Genomic DNA, 18168 nt, shown 5'->3' with positions numbered 1-18168 from the left:
TCAAATATGCACTGGGTCAGCCATGACCAGAAACTTAATATAAATGTCTCAGACAACACTTGCACTCATGGAAAATAAGATTCTGCTTCTACTACATAGATTCTTTAATAAATTTTAACCAACTCAAACCTTCCCTTTTTGCAGCACTATAAAAAACAGGTATGAAAAAAATCTCTGCACCCAACTATTTCCAGTTTGCACAGACAGAAGATACAATCATGTTCACATAACAGCTCATCTTAAGATTTTTATTTAAGTTTCAGATTAACAGCCTCCCTCCAAAACAACCCCACAAAAAAGCTCCACACAGCTGAACCGTCACAAGACCCACTTGTTTGAACAGCTTTGAGGTAACAAAACAACCTATTTCCATTATGGAATTCCTGGCGTACGATAGGATATTCATCAAAACAGATTCTCTTCCTTTTTCCACACTTAAAAAGAATACCAAGTAGTATGTGGAGAGGGACACAGTCAATTTTTTTTTTTCCCCCCAAAATTGAATTGCTGAAGCATCTTGATGTAACGTTAGACCTCAACATTTATTGGAATGGCTATCCCCAAAGCAGCATTTAATTTCAGTTTTTATAGAGAATAAAGTTTATTAAGTTGCAGGGGAACGCCAAGCTCCAGGTGAGCATTCAGAACAGTCAACAGCGACCAGTGTTACAACCGAATAGAGTACATTTGCACATTGCACCATTTTATCAACAGTACCTGCAATTGGTAGATTATCCTAAGCACCAGTTAAGTTTCCTTGCTCATCCTAGCTAAAAAATTCAATTAAAATGTCAAAGAATTTACAACCTAACGTTCAAACAACTCCTAAGCTGATCATCATTGCTCAAAGCTGATTAATTTCCAAATAAATCTATTAATAACCCTGAATGATTTTCATACCTTCAAAGTAGTGAACATGATGCCTTGCTCCCCATGTTGCAGATAAGGATCCATCAGATCTTCTATTAAGTGCACCTCAGACCCCAAATTCCTTATCCTGTCACATGGGGGAGAAGGAAAGAGAAGAGATAGACAAGAGATACCATTATAATGTTTTTACTTACATGGTGTTGTGCAAAACCCATGCTTTTCCCTAACCTCATTCTGAAGTCATAGCCATTTCACAGTCAACTGTTCAGAATTCTTTCAGGCCAAAGCAAAAGGCCAAAATGGAAAATTTACTAAGTTACACAAAGCTAGAAATTAGTCCTATAATGAGAAGCAGCAGTGTTTAATAGAGGTAAAAGTCCTCATACTGCCTATACTCAGCTTATGACTGATGCCACTCCTGGTGCCTACCTGGCTCGTAGCACCACATAGAGAAAAACAGGAAATAAGTCATCCATGGACCACAGAAAATCTTCCTGAAGAGTCTCAAGTACATTCTGAGAGATCTCTTCAAAAGTCTGCTGGATCACCTTCAACTTGTCAGCTGGGGTAAATGTGGTACTATTTGGAGAGCAAAAGCAAAACAGTGTAACAACAAGAAGTTACATATCAGCACCTAAATTAGGAAGATACCTATCTGTGTCTGGATGAGGAAGACAGTTTGCTAGCTAGTGTGCCCCTGCCCAAGATCAGCCAGATCATTCACAGCCAAGGCTGCGTAGTACCTGAGGCTATAATTACTGGCTGAAGGCACAGTACTGCAAGTGAGGCTTTCTTCACAGTTTTAAGTTATTTAACATAATGGTAAAGGGGAAAAAATTCCTTTCTAAAACGCCTTTAATTTATTCTGCAGTCCTTTCAGCAGAATTCCTTATGTGAGCTGACAGACACAGAAAAGCTCCCCATGCACAGGTCATTTTGCCTAACTATTTAGAAACTCACATGTATATTTGGTTGGACATCCTCACACTTCCGATTCTAAATGGTGTCCTATAGACACATCTTGCAGTCCCATTTATGAGGCTATACTTCATTCCTCATTGGGAGAATTTGCTAACATTTTTAGTAGGAACTCTGAAACTTCTTGGTGACCTCTTACGAAGTTAAGCAAAGAAAAGTTGACAGGTAAAGGATCACAATCACGTAAACTAGATGCTACTATAGCAGAAACAGTGAAACACAAAGTCAAATTTCAGAGAGTTACCTGATTTGCTGTAAACATTCAACTGCAGAGGCAAAGCAGGCATCTTTTGTATTTGATGATACCTGTGTAATCAGGAGAAGATTTATCATGCAGGATTAACACCACCACTATTCAGCAGAAAAGCAGTGTATCATGCAACACTGGCATAAACCACATTTTTTCAGTTTTTCACTGCAAACAAAGGGGAACGTGCCTGGATGCTAAGGCTGTCCAGTAAATCTGCCTATGTATAATCTGTAAGAGTTTCATTTAAAATTCAGAAAAGCTTGTGCTGAATTCCTTGGTATGTTACGAGAATTAGGTTTCGGATATCTTCCAGGTCAACTAAGGCTGAGAATCGTTAAATCTTAATGGAACTGTAAGCCTGGAATGGTTAAAATGTAGAAGAGTCACATCAGCCAATAATCAGAGACCAGGTTTGGAGCAAACAGAAAAGAACAACTATAAATATTAGCTCTTAATATGCAACTGAGCCTAAGTCTTTCTGAATGGAGCAGGTAGAGAATAGATGGATGCAAAAAGACCTAGAGAAATTCAGAGAAATAAGGAAACAGAGGAGCAAAGCAGATAAACATGATGCCTTGGCTAAACACATCCTGTTTAATTGAAGGAATGATGCGGCAAATAAGGTAAATGGCTGCAGAGAGCATCATGTACTACGTAATTCAGAGAAGACACATGCTACATAGTACTTCACAGTGGAGGGGCTCTACTCTACTGGCCCAAAAAAAACCAGTCAGAAATGTGAAGGATTCAGACAGCTGGTAAGAATTTTACCCAGTACCTAAAAATACAGGAGATCTGTAGTAACCCAAGAAATGTGGTATGGCTGGATTTTCTAACATTTAAAGTCCAAGTGGAGGTTTGCCTCATGTTTTCTCAGGTGACTCTTCAACTTCTGATTTGGGAAAAAGGGGACTTGTCTTGCTGGGAGAACCCATAGCCCCAGGGGTGGAGTTCCGCAGCAGCTTTTGTTATTATTAACAAACTTACAACAGTCAATCTCTATCAAAGAGCATCAGCTCATCCGCGTGCAGCAACTACTCTGATGAAAGCCACGCTTCTGATTACTACAGACTCTGCACAAGCCACAGTTATAAATAAGGAAGAAGTGATCTGAAGGCAGAGTATCTAAATGACTAAGAAATTGAAAATTTCAAATAAAAGTATACTGAATCATAAACAGACATGATTTGAAGTACACTGTAAACTTCATAAACATGACTATTAAACCACTCTTACTGGAGCACAGATCAAGCACTACACTATTACCATCTAAGACCATGTTCAGCCACTTTCAGCAAGATAATGATTAGTAAGAAATACACGATTCTTCTCCTAATCAGAAAGTACACAATGGTATAACTCTCTCAATCAAGCAGCCTGAAAATTTCCTTGCTAGAATTTTATTCTCACACTTTCATAATTGGAGACCAAGCAGATGTATTCCTGAATTAGAATTCATTACAGAGTAAAACAGTTAAGTGACAAAGCCGAACTGACAGCTATTGTAAGAAGTCACTAGTGTAGCTTTTAAGTAGCAGACAAATTTTAAAGAAATAACTCAGCATAGCATCTCTTAAGCAAAAAGCCTGGACAAAAATTCTTTGACGCTTCTTCACAATCTCAGCTTCCTGAAAGAAGCACCAGGCAAAGCATACTGTACGTCAAGGCCCAATGAACATACCTTTCTGCTCTCTCCAAGGATGCATACAGTTCCTGGCCAAAATTTTCTGCAAGAAACCCAACATAGTCTATTGAGAGAGCAGAGTCTTAAAGCATTTTTCACCTGATGAAATTGAAGTCATCACATTCTCCTATGAGATACAACAGCTCTTTCTACAGGATCAGCTACATCTAGCACAATAGCTGGAAAATAGCCTAATCTGAAATGTCTCACTCTGGTTTTGTAGCAATGCCAATCTTTTTTTCCTTCCTCCCCCCCTTTTTGGAAGAGGAAAGTTTTGATTCGCACTCTCAACCATACTAATTAGCTTAAAGATATGTTTAGATGCATTTTAATCAAAGAAAACACTTTAGACAATAGGGGTTTTTTAGTTGCTTTATCTAATTACATGCTATAATCTTTTTCTAAGTTCTGTTTTATTGTTCACGCATACTCACGCTTGCACTCCAAGAAAACTTAGAAGAGCCATATCAGTTTGTTTGTTTAGACGTAAAACACATTCCCAGTAAATATCTTCCTCACGCTCATTGTCTAAGGCATACAACATAAATAGAGGAGGGTAGAGTCGTGGCAGTAATACAGGGAGCAGCAAGCCAAAACTGGTTACCACATAGCTATAAAAAAAAAAAAAAGAGGGGGGTGGCTTGAAGAGGAATACATTTTAAAAAAAACTAATTATCTATAAAAATTTAATGAAAAAGAAATCATTCGAACAAATCTTTCGTTTTTCCCATTCTATGATAATAAAATAAATACAAATCCATCAAATAGTATCTGAGCCCAGAAATACTTAGGAATAATTTTCCTTTACAGCCCACGTACAGGTGGGTTTGGGGCAGGGGGAGAAGTTATGGTGCAGGGTTTTTGTGGTGTATGTGTTTTAGACAGAACATTGGGTTTCTTCCCTATATAATGTAAAAGCTGAATATTATACTATATTACAGTTAAAGCTTTACCTCTACTTTCATGCCCATTCTCAGCCACTCTGCTGACAGCTGAACTTCACCTTCAAAGCACAAGCTAGGAAATATGCTAAACCCCATCAAGTTACCTGACCTGTCTCCACATACTCACACTCCAGGCTTGATAAAATCAGCAGTTGCTTGGCGTCGAGCTGTAATCTTAACAGGGAACGCTGAACGCACGGTGCCTACTAATACCGCCTGCAGAGGTCACTGGAGCCTTGCTCAGAAGGCACTCTCTCATGACCCCTCGTCCTTGTTTTGACCATACCTGAGGCTGCTCTGGACAGGACAACGAGGGACTCAGGGGTGAGCTCCATGTGACTGGCTATTTATGATACAGTACAGGGGCACTGGACTTGTATTACACCCAGTGCTCCCCGAAGCCCAGACCCAAGTCTCAACTTGTTTACCCACAAGAGACAAAAGCAAGTTTGGGCTTAAGTACAGTACCATTGCATCGCACAAGGATGAACTGATTATAATAGCCAGCACAGGGAAGTTTGGTTCTGATGACAGATTCTGACAAGCAAAGGGAAAAAAAAATTGCGTATATATCCGTAAGTTAAACACGTGCCTATCTTTCTTCCCCCACCCAAGGAAAAACTGCAAACAGAAAGAAGATGAAGCCTTCATTAGTTTTTGTTTGTTTCTTTGTTTTTTCCTTTCTTTATGTACCCCGGCTCAGGAGATTCTGATCTGGAGTCAGATTTCCCACTGCAAAATGATCGCCTTCCTTTTGTCTCGGTTGCCAGAAATGGAATTGTGCTGCCCTCTTCCGGAAGATCAGGAAACAAGAACCTAAATGGCAATACGCATAACAACAGGATTTCATTTCAACAAGTTTCCACAAATTACAGCATTAGAAGGCAAGATTGGAGAAGAAAAGTAAGCTGAAATAATACATGGTGGACTATTAAGCCAGTGTATTTAACAGACATACAGTACCACCTAGCCAGAAAACTTAGGAAGGCCAACCCCTCCAATGCCAAAGATACCTTTCCTACCTTGACATCACTTCCCTCCAGACAAGGCTTCTCAGAGTTAATAATTTGGAGTATTTCTGCTTTCAGATTGGCAGGACCCAATTAAGCAACCCCCAAAACAGAGTAAAGATACTGGCACACTTGGACTACATAAACACTAGCACACTTGGACTACATAAACACTAGAAGTTTTAGTACACAAGACATCTTTAATTCAGCCGTAGTTTGACTTGAAAATATTAAGAGTTTCATTACCTCACCAACTGGAAGATGCGTTTGAGGTAGGACTTGATCTCTCTTACAGCCTCCTGCAGTAATCGCCGATTAGCTCCCACTCCAACATAGGTCATTCTGTAGACAGCTACTAGTGTTTCCACCAGCTTGCCCAATGGATGGAGAGGAGTATCACAAGCCTGAGGTGAAAGATATTAATTGGCCAGTCAGAGAGGTCAATGCCAGACAAGTTAAAGAAAGAAAAATGGAATTCAAGAGAGATAGGTCAGAGATCCAACAACAGGCCTTGAAAAAAAATACTACAAATACATTAAAAATGAGCTGTATTTAACAAATTGCCATTTGGATTATAGAATTTATGTATGAGCTGAATAAAGCGCTCAGAGTCAAGACAGTACAAGAACATATGACATTACTTGGACTAGTCGTCTGTTCAGTACTGTTAAAATTAACATGCAGTAATTAGCAAGTATTTCAAGATGCTTTGCTGGGATCCAGTGCGTAAGAATTAAAACAGTAACTGACTTTAAGGCAGTATCCTTTAGGTATATAATGACTTTAGTCTTAGTTGTGGATTTTAATTAAATAAATTAGGAAGTTATGAGCAGACATGAATGAATACAACATGGATTACAAGAGTGCAAATACGGAAGGAATTAAGGAAAGCTATTACAAAGTGAGCTTGACATCATGCCTTACCAACAACCAATGAGAGCATGTGAGTGTGACAATACCTTTATCAAATATTTTTTTATATTTTCGTATTTTTCCAGGGTGAAGGCACCAATGTGTTGTGGAATGAACTCCAAACTTTCCAGTGTCTGAGTATGTGAGCGGCTCAACAATTCTGGGCTGCAGTTACAAAAAGGACAAAGACATTGTACAGATTATTTATGTGACAGAGTAGGAAATAACCCCTGAAGCTAACAATTGAATTAATTCTAAACATCAGCACGTCTTCGAAAGGGTTTATAGTGCAGAGTATTAAGAATTCTGATTTTGGTTAGGATTTTTTTGTTGTTGTTTGAACTTTTACAGTTAGAGTTTCTAGTCTAGAGTCGAGTGGGATTCCAGTTTCTCTCTCAGTACTTTGTCTTACTGAGTACAGTCTCTAGGAACCAACCTGTCTTTGTGTTGCCTTCGGTTGGTGGTCAGGGCCACCGCAATGTTGTCCCAAGCCTTCCATCTGTCCCCCTGACCCGGGCTCTCACAACCAAGCTGGTTCCAGCATTCTTCAAATACTGCCTTCCATTTCTCATCAGGAGGCACTGCCAGGATCCCAAGTTTCCGCCTAATAAAATGATCGGTTAGTCTGTTAAAATCAAACAGTTGTGAAACACCACACTCAGCTATGAAAACTACCTATGGCTAATGTCAATCTAATATCTCATACTATTTTACCAAAAGCTGATACACGTAACCAAATGAAGTCTATCTCTAAGAATAAACCTATAACCTACTATTTAATTAATGTGTTGACTTTCAACACCTTTTAAGAAGAACTTACAAAAAGTTATACTTATCCTTTTTTTTCCCCCCTTGCTAACATACCTTAATCCATGTAACATAACGTTACAAAGTTAAAATGTTTTTAATACCTACATATGGGATCAACTGTGAACCTTATTCCATTAGACAAGTCAGTCTTTCTTGTTGTCTTCCGGGAAATGGTTTGTTTAAGCACAAAAAGGACTGTTTGATTTCCAAAAAACCTGCCCTTGACTGGGCTTATCTTCCCCACTGGTATTCATTCAGGAGGTTCAGGACACAGTCACACAGCAAGGACACATACAAATATGTCCCAAATATCTCACCGTCCTCGAGTGTGCAAATAGCATAGCTACACAGATAAATACCAAGGGTGGAGTAGCATCTACATATGATGTTGCATGACATGTTAGGGATGTGCAGGTAGCTTGGGCATCTTTTCACTGACAGCCAATGCTCAGAGAGCCTCTACAGTCAAAAGAAACCAGGAACTGTGTTTTTCATAGATAGATACAGACATTTAATGAAATTCAAGGCTTTGAAAAGCCTTTGTAAAGCGAATAAATGCTGTCAGAATTAACAGTTCTACCTTGATTTAAATCAAGTGTCATAAATAGTCAGACCTTTCATTAGTATTTTTTCTACCACGTTTGAGGTGAGATCTAGACACACTGGTATCTCCCCCTGCTTCCAGTTTCAAAGAGCAGAAAAAGTAGGCTCTAAGCCTTTTCACAAATTATACCGGAAGATTTTCAACTTCAAGAGAGCCTGAAAAGGGTAGATGAAACCCCTATTTCATGAGCAATCTTCACAAATATGTACATACATTTATTCATAGACTCCCTACTGGGGTAAAAAGCAGACAGCTGCTAAGGTTGCAAGTGTTCAGTTCAGCAGGGAGGCCTACTTAACTTTGCATCCCGTTGTAGGTGTCAGCACTGTCAAAGGAAATTACCAGTAAATGCTTCAGGAAGCATATCGCGAAGTAATCTACGTAAAAACATTAGAGTTTTGTTTCCTATTTTAATCTGAAATTTGAGAGCATGCTTTAAACACACTGAATCCTGTACAACAATTGCTACTACTGTAAACCAGTATATAGTGCTACCAAATACTGAAATTTCACTATCTCTTTAAAATTACTTCAATTTCTTTGGCTCAAAAGATCTCAGTTATGAGTTAAAAAAAAAGGTGGGATTTTTCCCCAGAGATAATTAAGCAAATTGACCTAATGCATCTGCTATAAACAGGGTTATATGGATACTTCTCAAAATTATCTTTGCCAAGGTGTTAAAATGCTCTCTTTTATAATTCAGTAGAATTTTCTACTATTTTCTTAGGCATTGTTTGGAAGAGGTGTAGTAACTAGCTAATGTATCCCCACTGGCATTATTAAATGAGACACTAAATGTATTAATTCACCAAAGAATAATGGGCAGAAGGCAGAGAGGTCTGCGATTGACTTAATCACTCAAATGTAACTTAGTCTTCCTCAGTACCTCAAAAATTCATCAGCAGCTCTGAACTCAGGTTCTAACAGTCAGTTCAGATATAAATAATAATAAAAAAAAAATATGAGACTGCTACAGGACAGTAACAGCATGTCAGCCATCCTGTAATTTCACACTGTTACTTGCATATTCAAGTAGTAATTAAAGCAAGAACAGCTATAAAGAAAAATTTTATCTTATTTTATTTCCTAAGCAGGAGGGAAGAGGAATGAAAAAGGAAAAATGTTTTCAAAATCTGTTTCTTTGGAAAAAATATTTTTAACTTGCCTTTGAAAAAGGACAGCAGTTACGTGCCAAAGTATTACTGAACCATATGAGAAATTATTTCTTATTCAACACTCACAACGCTTTAGGTTTGTCCTTCTCATTCTCATAGAAGCTAGGTTTGAAGTAGGTTCCTGTGATTTTTATCCCAGATCCCCATTCTCCACTGAAGAGACCTTCAATATAATCTCCATTTGGCAAGGTTAGTGTTCCCTTAAGAGAATATAATAAAAAAAAATTAACTGAAATCCCTTGGGAACCACATTACAAGGAAAGAGACTTTTTTTTTTTTTAAATAGTAACAGTTTGGCAAGCGACAACTGTAATACCAACCTTTCCACTTAGAGTCCAGTTATCTGAAAATTCACCCTCATAGACTGTATCATCTTCAGAAAGAAGAATTCCAGTGCCCTATAAAGAGAATCATAAAGAACACAAAGTAGTATACAACACAAGGCCAGACTGCAGCTCTACAGATACACTGAAAAATCTGTTACTAATTCTTAGCAAACAGTAATTTTTTAAAAAGCAGTTTCCGAAGTAGTCCTAAATAAAACAGAGCAGGGATTATAAAGACACTTTAAAAAGCCAGGACCACAGATGGTTAGAACACAGGTTTTACACAGCCTAACATATACTCCTCTACCCCAGAGTTCAACTCACCATCATTTTGTTGGTGCTGAAGGCTCCTTCATAATACAGGCCGAACTGGGTAACCACAACACCATTGCCCTGGCAAAGATCATCTTGCCACATTCCCATATACTTTTCTCCTCTGAAAAAAAAAAAAAAAGCCCCACACCACACAGCAGGAAGAATACAGTCCAAGGACTATATTTATATCCTTTCTTTGGCTTTAGTGTGCTATTTGACCATTACGGAAACCATTAGAAAAGAGTCATACAGCACTTGCTTCAGGTCTGTCAATCTAGTTTCACTGAGAAACTATTTCCACTATTACACATGGAAATAAAGACTCTTTTTGATAGAAATAAACTATAATGAATGCCCTTTCGCAATTCACATTACAAATTGGCTACATCCAAGCAAACTGTTTCTGACGACCTGAAACAATGCTGAAGCCCCGTTAAGCCCAATTCCTATCCAAACAAACCTGAACAGTGGCTACAGCACCTAAGACAGGAAAACTTGTTAGCTCATCTGGATCAGCTTTATCTAAGGTTTTAAGTTGCATCTGAAACGGGATCTTGAGCTTCATCAGGCATCTACCTGATGTATTTAACAGCTATTTAGAAAATATGCAAGAAACTTATTCCAGGCATTTTTTTTGCCACAGCTTTTGATTTTTTACCTAAACTCAGACAACTCAAATTGAGAGGATATCAAATGAAAGAAACCAAGGTGTTCTACTTGTGGGATAGGAGGGAGACACAGAAAGTCATACATGACATTTTGAAAATACCGGAGTTCAAAAATTTTAAGGAAGCAGATCATGTTGTAGAAAGTGATTCTGGATAATAGCCTAACAATTGCTATTAAAAAAAAATTTTAGACAATTAAAGGCTGCTCAGAAATAAACATCAGTCGCTTTCAGACTATTATTTAAAAGACTTTTTTGTAAGTTTAAGTCCACAGAAGTTAAGCTAGAGTGTTTGAAACTAAGTGCAAGTCCCAAATATTCTGAAACAATCTATGGGTGAAAGCTTCTTGAAGAGACAGATGCAGCATACTCAGTTGTGGGATGGAAACATAACAAGAGCAGAAATCTCTCTTGCTCAAATGACTGGTTTGCAATGATGACAGCAGGTTATGAAGAGTGTCTGCAGCTATTCCTCATTTGTCTGGGCTGAAGAGTAAGAAGCAAAGAAAATGAATCCTCGTGCCACAAACATATGCACATTATCCTTCCCAAAGGACCAGAAAGAAAACTAGCATGAGGGCAGCTCACTCATATTTGAGGAATAGAAAGCAGATGCCACACTGCTCCCCCACCATGAACGGCCACTGCATTTACAAGTTCTGGAGGCAAGAGGATCTGCAAGGAAAGCTGCTGTCTCTTTAGCCTGCCCTAGGTAAATAAATGACTAAAAGTATGTGGAGACATCTTGACACTAGAGTATGAGAACAACTACCACCACTGAGCAAGACTAGATGCAAAACTGACATCAGGAAATACCCAAAGATGCTACAATAGCTCTGTTTCAGAAAAATATCCACATACACACTCCCACACACCCCCTTCACCTACAGCCTTTTATAGTATTCTGATTTTCTACATGGGCTTTCAGTTCAGTTAAACCAAAACCAGTTCTGGGCTATCCAAAGGGCTCTTTTCAGGAAAAAATTGGTGACTGAAAAACCAGACTATACTGAGCTGTGCTCAGACAGTATTTTTTTAGTGCAGTTCTGTTTCCGAGACCATCATTTCAATAATCTGCCCTGAGAGAAAGCATCTTCCCTCTCCAGCACTGACAGAGTAAGTCAATGTAAAACCTGAGCACGAGCTGAAGCTCACCTAGTCCTGGATGTCCAATTGCTGAACAACCCAGTCTTCTAGGCCTGAGACGAAAGACTACTCCTCATGTGACATTCATAAAACTTCCAGCACTCACACAAGATACCATATTCGGTGCCAGTTTTCAGGCAGGAGTACGATAAGAAAGCAAGGCCGAAGTCAAAGCAAAACAAACAAAAAAAACCCCAACCACATTCACTCCAGAAGCAGCACCAAAAAGCAGTCTCTAGGCAAAATTCTTTAGATCATCAACCCAAAAGGCCTAGCATAAAGAAGGAGAAAAAAAAAAAAAAAAAAGAAGAAAAAGAGACATGCACTACTACTGCTACTAACAGATCAAACCCTTTCGTACTCTTTTTGTGATTGTACATCATACCAGTGTTTTAAGGATTTGTGGAACTGAAGCATTACCTTGTGATATCATCAAAAACTCCATATCCACTCTTCTTATCCATTGTCCACTGTCCAATGAACATACTGGGAGAGGAAGAGGTCAGCTTCCCACTGCGAAGCAGACCATGCCCGTGACGCATGTTATCCTGAAAACACCCTTCATACACCTCACCAGTAGCGTAGCTATAGCGAAAGAGAAAATAAGTCAGATTCCTATAATCCACTTTTCTGTTGCTTTTTTTCCCTACTGTTGGGTTTTGATTTTTTGGCTGGCGCCTTTTTTTGGGTGGTTTTGTTGTTGTTTTGTTTGTTTGTTTGTTTGGGTTTAGTTTTTTTTTCCCCCCACAAATCAACTCTCTCTTTTTTCCTTCTAGGAATTACATTACAGCCACACCAAGCAGGAACTACAGCAAAAATATATTTGAGATAAAACTTTAATATGAGTCTTTTGATGCTTTGTTGTTTTAAAGCCACTCTATCCCCAACAAGTACAGTCGTTAGAGGTTATATTTATCTCTCAGAAGAAAGAATCTTCTGTTACTGAAAGGTGGTAGCAACATTAGAATAGATGTTAATAACAGAACACTGTATGCGCTGCGAGCAATCTACCAAAAGCAAAGCAGAAAATAAGCCACACTAACTATAATCACAAGTCTGAAATGTTACATACAGAGGCTTGGCAAGCCGTGTGCCAGAGCATCAGCCCTGCTCTCCTTCTGCAACTACAGCACACAAATGCCACACATTACCTGTAGACTCCATGCCCACACATTTTCCCTTCCTTCCAGTGCCCCACGTAATGGTCATCCTTATTCAGTGCTTTGTTTGGCACTCTGTATTCACCATACCTGTCAATGCACAGAAAGGGAACACAAACAACGATAATGCCAACACATTTTATTAAAAACAGAAGCAGATACATATCACAGACCTATTCTAAAATCAGAACGCTCTACATAATTTTTAGCACATCCCTTCAACTACAGCAGTTACAGATTTTTTAATTTTTTTTTTTTTTAAAGAGAAAGAAGGAATACCAGCATCACTTTGTCAATTTAGTCTGTGCTGCTCTTCTCCCATTCCATAGTGGCTGCATGCTGCAAGTATTCCCCGCCTCTACCACACTGCAGCGTTTTTCTCAGCTTTCTAAAGGCCACAAGGCTTCTCCCATCCTAAGACTGCTTCTACTTTTGATTTCTTCAGCTCTTGATAATTCAAGCACACCTTTATTCCAGGGAAAGATGAGAATATATATTGCTACAGAGGAGGTTTGAGGGGGGGGGGGGGAAGAAGAAAAAAAAAGACTCTAGCTTCCAATTACGCTCAAACAGTGGCACAGAGTTGTTCACCATTTCAGTACGTCTCGAAAGAATGAGACACACAACGCTTATTTATTGATTTTATCTTCTGAGGAGATAAAAATCCAGTTATGAAGGTTCTCCTGAGAACATGTCCCTACAAGACATTACTACTGTTGTGTTGAGACTATAGCACACGTGTTGAAATACAGACAACATGCATTTGATAATCCTAGCAATTACAGCTAAATACCAATCCATTTATTTCTGGTGGGGATTTGTTTGCAGTATTTCCATCTCCAAAAGCACTAAAATCACCAGGGTTACTTACACTTACTATTAGTTACAAATGATCAAAACTCTAATCTGGTTTTATAGTTTGTCATTGTACCAATTGCTAAGGTGCATTTTAAAAAGCTGTCTGCAGCCAGACCACATTTCAATTTCCCCTCCAACTCAATACTTTGAAAATACATCTGGAAGCCAATAGGACTCCTTACATATTTTTATCCTGAGCAAACACATAGATTAAAAAAAATTTAAAAAAATTTTAATTTAGTAGACAGCTTTTTTTAAGCTGTGTACTAAATTAAGTTACTTTCAAGTGGTCTTATTTGTTTCACCAGATAACTTGATAATATCTAGAATTTCTGTTCATCCTATTTTCAAACTCCTCTGTACTATTATCTTAATCATCAGGTTCACACACTCTCATTAGTTTTGTTTTCATCATCAAACTCTGAAGTCTTGATTCAAGATTTTGTCATCTCCTTCCTGAATTATTAAATCCTTGCTCTACCAGAAATACAGCAAGGAAAACATTAGAGAAGATGCATCACTACTTTGTATGAAAGGCATTGCATTGCCTAGAACTATAAAAGGCCCAAAACAATACCAGAACTTTTGAAAGAACCTTGCAAACGAAAGAGTTAATAGTTACCCATACAGCATAAAGTTGACTGCAGACTTTTCAATTGGCTTCCTCTGCTTAGGAGTTTACACCCACCCACTCCTCCTCAGCCCTTTTACCAGTTCCTTCCACCATCCTACAGCTGATTAGGTTTCCTATTAGCTGACTAGGTTTCAGTTTTTATGAAACAGCAAGTTTTTAATCATGCAGTTGCAGAATCTGTTGTGAAGACAACTAGCATACCTCTGGATAAATGACAGGTTATCTATGTATCAACATATAGATATATCTTGTCAACGTAGATAACCCTGAGTCAGTAAGATTCACTGCAAAACCTTTAATTACAAAGTTTTTGTTATTATCTCCTACAACATCCTGTCTGGCTCCACAAGTAGTGACAGGATCTTACCCATCCTCCAGCCCCGTCCGGAAAGTCCCGGAGTACGTCCTTCCATCTGCCCACTTTAGGATCCCTCTGGAAAAAACACAAAGCCATCCACATGTATAATGATCAGTTCACATTGCACTTCCCAAGTAACTTCTGTGAGTGAGCCTACCTATTGATACAGCAACCACTTAATTTTTTTTTTTTTTTTTTCTCTCCAACTGCCTCGTTCAAATGCTTTTACCTGCCATGGGGTTTTCCCGAAAGCCATCTCCCATCATAAACAGCATCCTTAAATCGAGGGTCCTTATAGAAGGTGTATTTGGCACTGCGAGAAATAGGAGGTTCCTGTCGTGGCACATTCCCACCAGGTCCATACAGCATTAAGTCGGAAGTCCCTTTAAGGGCCTGATCCACTGCTTGGCTTATTGCCCTCAGCCACTTGGTCTGAAACAGAAAGTGTTTCATCACAGAATCTGGCTAACATCTGTCTTTGCATTGAATCTCACCTTTAAGCAACTACAGTAATCTCCTCTGCACTCCTCAGTACGGCGCTGCGAACTGAAGCACTGCTACAGTCAGGCAGTGTATCATTTTAACTTGCATACCAAGCTGCAGGGAGACTTCATTCTTAGTGAATACTCTGGCAATACTTCTCCCTGTTTGGTTTCACAGTAGGAGAGGAAAACTCATTCCTATCACTGAAGCCATGCAAAATTTGTAGATATGCCTACCTTTTCCTGTGGTGTTGAAGAAACAAGAATAAGCTGTTCTTCTGGTGTTGTAATCTTCAATCCATTCCTAGATGGGGAAAAAAAAAAAGTATTTAAATCTAATGAAATTTCATTCTGAAAAAGGCAAGGTTTCCTAGAGCATGAATATTGTATCTTCCCACCCCAGCTACCATTCACTTTAATACTAAGTCAGCAGAGAAAAGAAGCAGCAGGAAAGACTACTTGCTTCCCTCTTGACTACCTTGTTCTTTCTGATGTCTAACAGATTTTTTTTTTTTTTAAAGACATAGAAATACATAAGTTTCCTGAAACAAGAAAGAGGAGTAGACATGATTGCATCCAGCCTATTCCGCTCCTAGTTTACAATTGGTTACAAAATGCTCATCCTCCTTCCCAAGATATCTGACTATTTCAGCATCACAAGCAAGAATACTCACACATTACCAGCTTCTTCTGAAAGAGCTTCTACCCACAGTGTGGACAGGGGAAAAATATGGTGCGTGGAGAACTGTAGGCAAGAAGGAGAAAGGAAACTTCACAGTACTGATCCATTATGCCTGCCCCATGCTGCTTCTGAACTTTTTTTTTTTCCTTTCTTTAAGGACTAGGAAAAACTGAGCATTACAGGCTCCTCATATGCACCTTGCTCAAGAAACACCCAACAGAGAGCATCCCAGATACAGGCCAACAGCAATCAAACACTAAAAAAATAGTACATGATTTCAAATGTATTTGTCAACATTAAAAAAACGTCACTTTGAAGTGTTCAAGCAACATTGCAGTGAACGGTGCAAAAAACTTGTCTTCGCTATATGAAAAACACGTCACATTATTTGAAGCAGAGAAAAGGTTTTGTTCTGGATACAAGCAGCCTTACCTGAGCATGTACCAGAGCATCATTAAAGAGGATGAACCAGTTTACAGAGAATCTTCCAGCATGCTGTAGGGACAACCCCCGATTGCTGCTTTCACAGATTAAACGACGCTCTGGCCTCCGCAGGGAATCCTACAGGCAGGGTTGATAACAAAATTACAGAAACTTACTTCTCACTGATTGTGACAAGGTCAGCGCTACTTGTCTTTCACGGCAAAGGCCCAACCTTTCTAAAGTTAAGAGTACTACAGCAACGCAAGTTAGAAAAATGAAAGTGCGACTGGGACAGTAACGTCAGTAACAGACCCAGGGCATAACGCTAACAGCAAAAGAGTCGAGCTGCTAACAGACTGACAATTGTCATTATACCGTCATTTTCCCAGGAAAGGTCTTCCAGAAGCCAAGTGTGTATTCTGCTTCTTTCCTTTTTCTGCCAAGATGGACAGCAAGGCTTTCATAACAAGAGCTAGAATCCTGTAGCTTCTGGTACTCTGGAGATGCCTACAGGGCACAAGGTAAAGACAGACCTAAGAGTGTTTCTGAACACCTGTACCAACACCACTAACCAAGCTGCAGTGCGACTGTTCGTTTTATTAAATCAGCATGAAATTCAGGACAGTTGGTCTGGTTAATAAGGCAACAGCGGAGGCTAAACTATTTTCTTGGTCACATGTTCTGTTGGTGTGCTGGGAGTTCTTAAAATCACAAAAGTTCCTGCAGTGTGAAGAGGAGAATGATTAATACACAATTACATGATCTACCTTCTTGCCACTTAACAAGCTGTAGTGGAAGTAGTGCTAGTAATTGCAGGAGTAATACTTTAAATTACTATATTGGGATAAACGTACAAGTAGTTTAGTCATCTTTCAGTTCAAAAGAATGCAATCATATACATCTAAATGGGTGGTAAAAGTCTAATAGATACATAGTATTTTTGGTAGAGTATTACAGCCAAAGATAGCTGCAGTAGTGATGCCAGATGGAACTGAAAAGCAACAGGCAAACATCAAAATAATAAATTTGCAAATTAACTGCTTAGGCACATCAACAAGTTCTGGCAGGGTAACAAGTTTCTACCCATCATATGATCTGTGCAGGTGGGGTGTAAGATTGCACAACTAAATGCGCAGGATCTTCCTTGCGGCAAATATGAGTCCAAGGGAGCTTCTCTGAGGACTAAGCTCTTTCTCATTACCTGGCATTTGCTTCACACAGTCACTTCCGAGCCATAAGTTTCCTGTGTATATTTATTCAGATACAGATAACAAAGCCAGCTTACCACTTCAAAACATGTGGCAAGCTTCAGCAAAGTTCTAGCATAATTATGAAGCCGTCCAAATGGCATGAAAAACAGAGCGTTCAGAACTTCCACTAGCTGGAGGTTTTCCTCATTCTTCTCAGACAGTTTCTGTAACAGCTCCTGGTTTTTACTCAAGAAATCTCTAAATGATGGTACCATTGCAGGAACAGAGGGAGGAGAGAAGAAAAAAGACAGCAAGATATCAGTGATGTTTTATATAAATGAGGTCAGAATGCCCCTTTTTGGGTCACCACAAATCAATAAAAATTACAAAGGCAAACGCATGCTGCTTATTAATCTACTCCCACTTTAGTTTAAGGAAGTACAGTAACAGACACGTAGCTCCCTAACAACTGCCACACAGGACTTTTTTTTTTTTACTTCTACTCTCACAGGCTCAGTCATTAAACTGGTTGAAGGAAGTTGACCTAAGTCGCCCCACTTGGAAAGTAACTAATTGCCTTTTTCCCCTTTAACATTTGATTAGTAAAAGAGCTAACGGGAGAATGTGTTAGAGTAGTAACCTTCTAACACTGTTGAGTCATACAAGAAGGCCTGAAAGAATTTTAACTTT

At 38.9% G+C, this 18168-nt stretch overlaps 1 protein-coding gene across 1 annotated transcript in view; it reads right to left on the bottom strand.

Annotated features, from left to right (window-relative positions):
- ALS2 (alsin Rho guanine nucleotide exchange factor ALS2) overlaps positions 1-18168 on the bottom strand; it is a 41955-nt gene that overhangs the window by 1778 nt on the left and 22009 nt on the right. Inside the window, exons 13-33 of the mRNA XM_086465948.1 lie at positions 17574-17736; positions 16664-16795; positions 16298-16426; positions 15858-15928; positions 15421-15487; positions 14931-15133; positions 14711-14776; positions 12843-12941; positions 12112-12276; positions 9888-9999; positions 9558-9635; positions 9304-9437; positions 7085-7252; positions 6696-6813; positions 5983-6140; positions 5420-5542; positions 4217-4393; positions 3780-3825; positions 2093-2154; positions 1300-1449; positions 901-997 (exon numbers count right to left, since the gene is read on the bottom strand). Coding sequence (XP_086322074.1) covers positions 901-997; positions 1300-1449; positions 2093-2154; positions 3780-3825; positions 4217-4393; positions 5420-5542; positions 5983-6140; positions 6696-6813; positions 7085-7252; positions 9304-9437; positions 9558-9635; positions 9888-9999; positions 12112-12276; positions 12843-12941; positions 14711-14776; positions 14931-15133; positions 15421-15487; positions 15858-15928; positions 16298-16426; positions 16664-16795; positions 17574-17736 — 2518 coding nt within the window. The remainder of the gene's footprint in view (positions 1-900; positions 998-1299; positions 1450-2092; positions 2155-3779; positions 3826-4216; positions 4394-5419; positions 5543-5982; positions 6141-6695; positions 6814-7084; positions 7253-9303; positions 9438-9557; positions 9636-9887; positions 10000-12111; positions 12277-12842; positions 12942-14710; positions 14777-14930; positions 15134-15420; positions 15488-15857; positions 15929-16297; positions 16427-16663; positions 16796-17573; positions 17737-18168) is intronic.

This window comes from Leptosomus discolor, chromosome 5, assembly GCF_034619465.1.
Source record: "Leptosomus discolor isolate bLepDis1 chromosome 5, bLepDis1.hap2, whole genome shotgun sequence".
NCBI classification, from domain to species: domain Eukaryota; kingdom Metazoa; phylum Chordata; class Aves; order Leptosomiformes; family Leptosomidae; genus Leptosomus; species Leptosomus discolor.
This window is presented reverse-complemented; position numbering and strand designations above follow the sequence as displayed.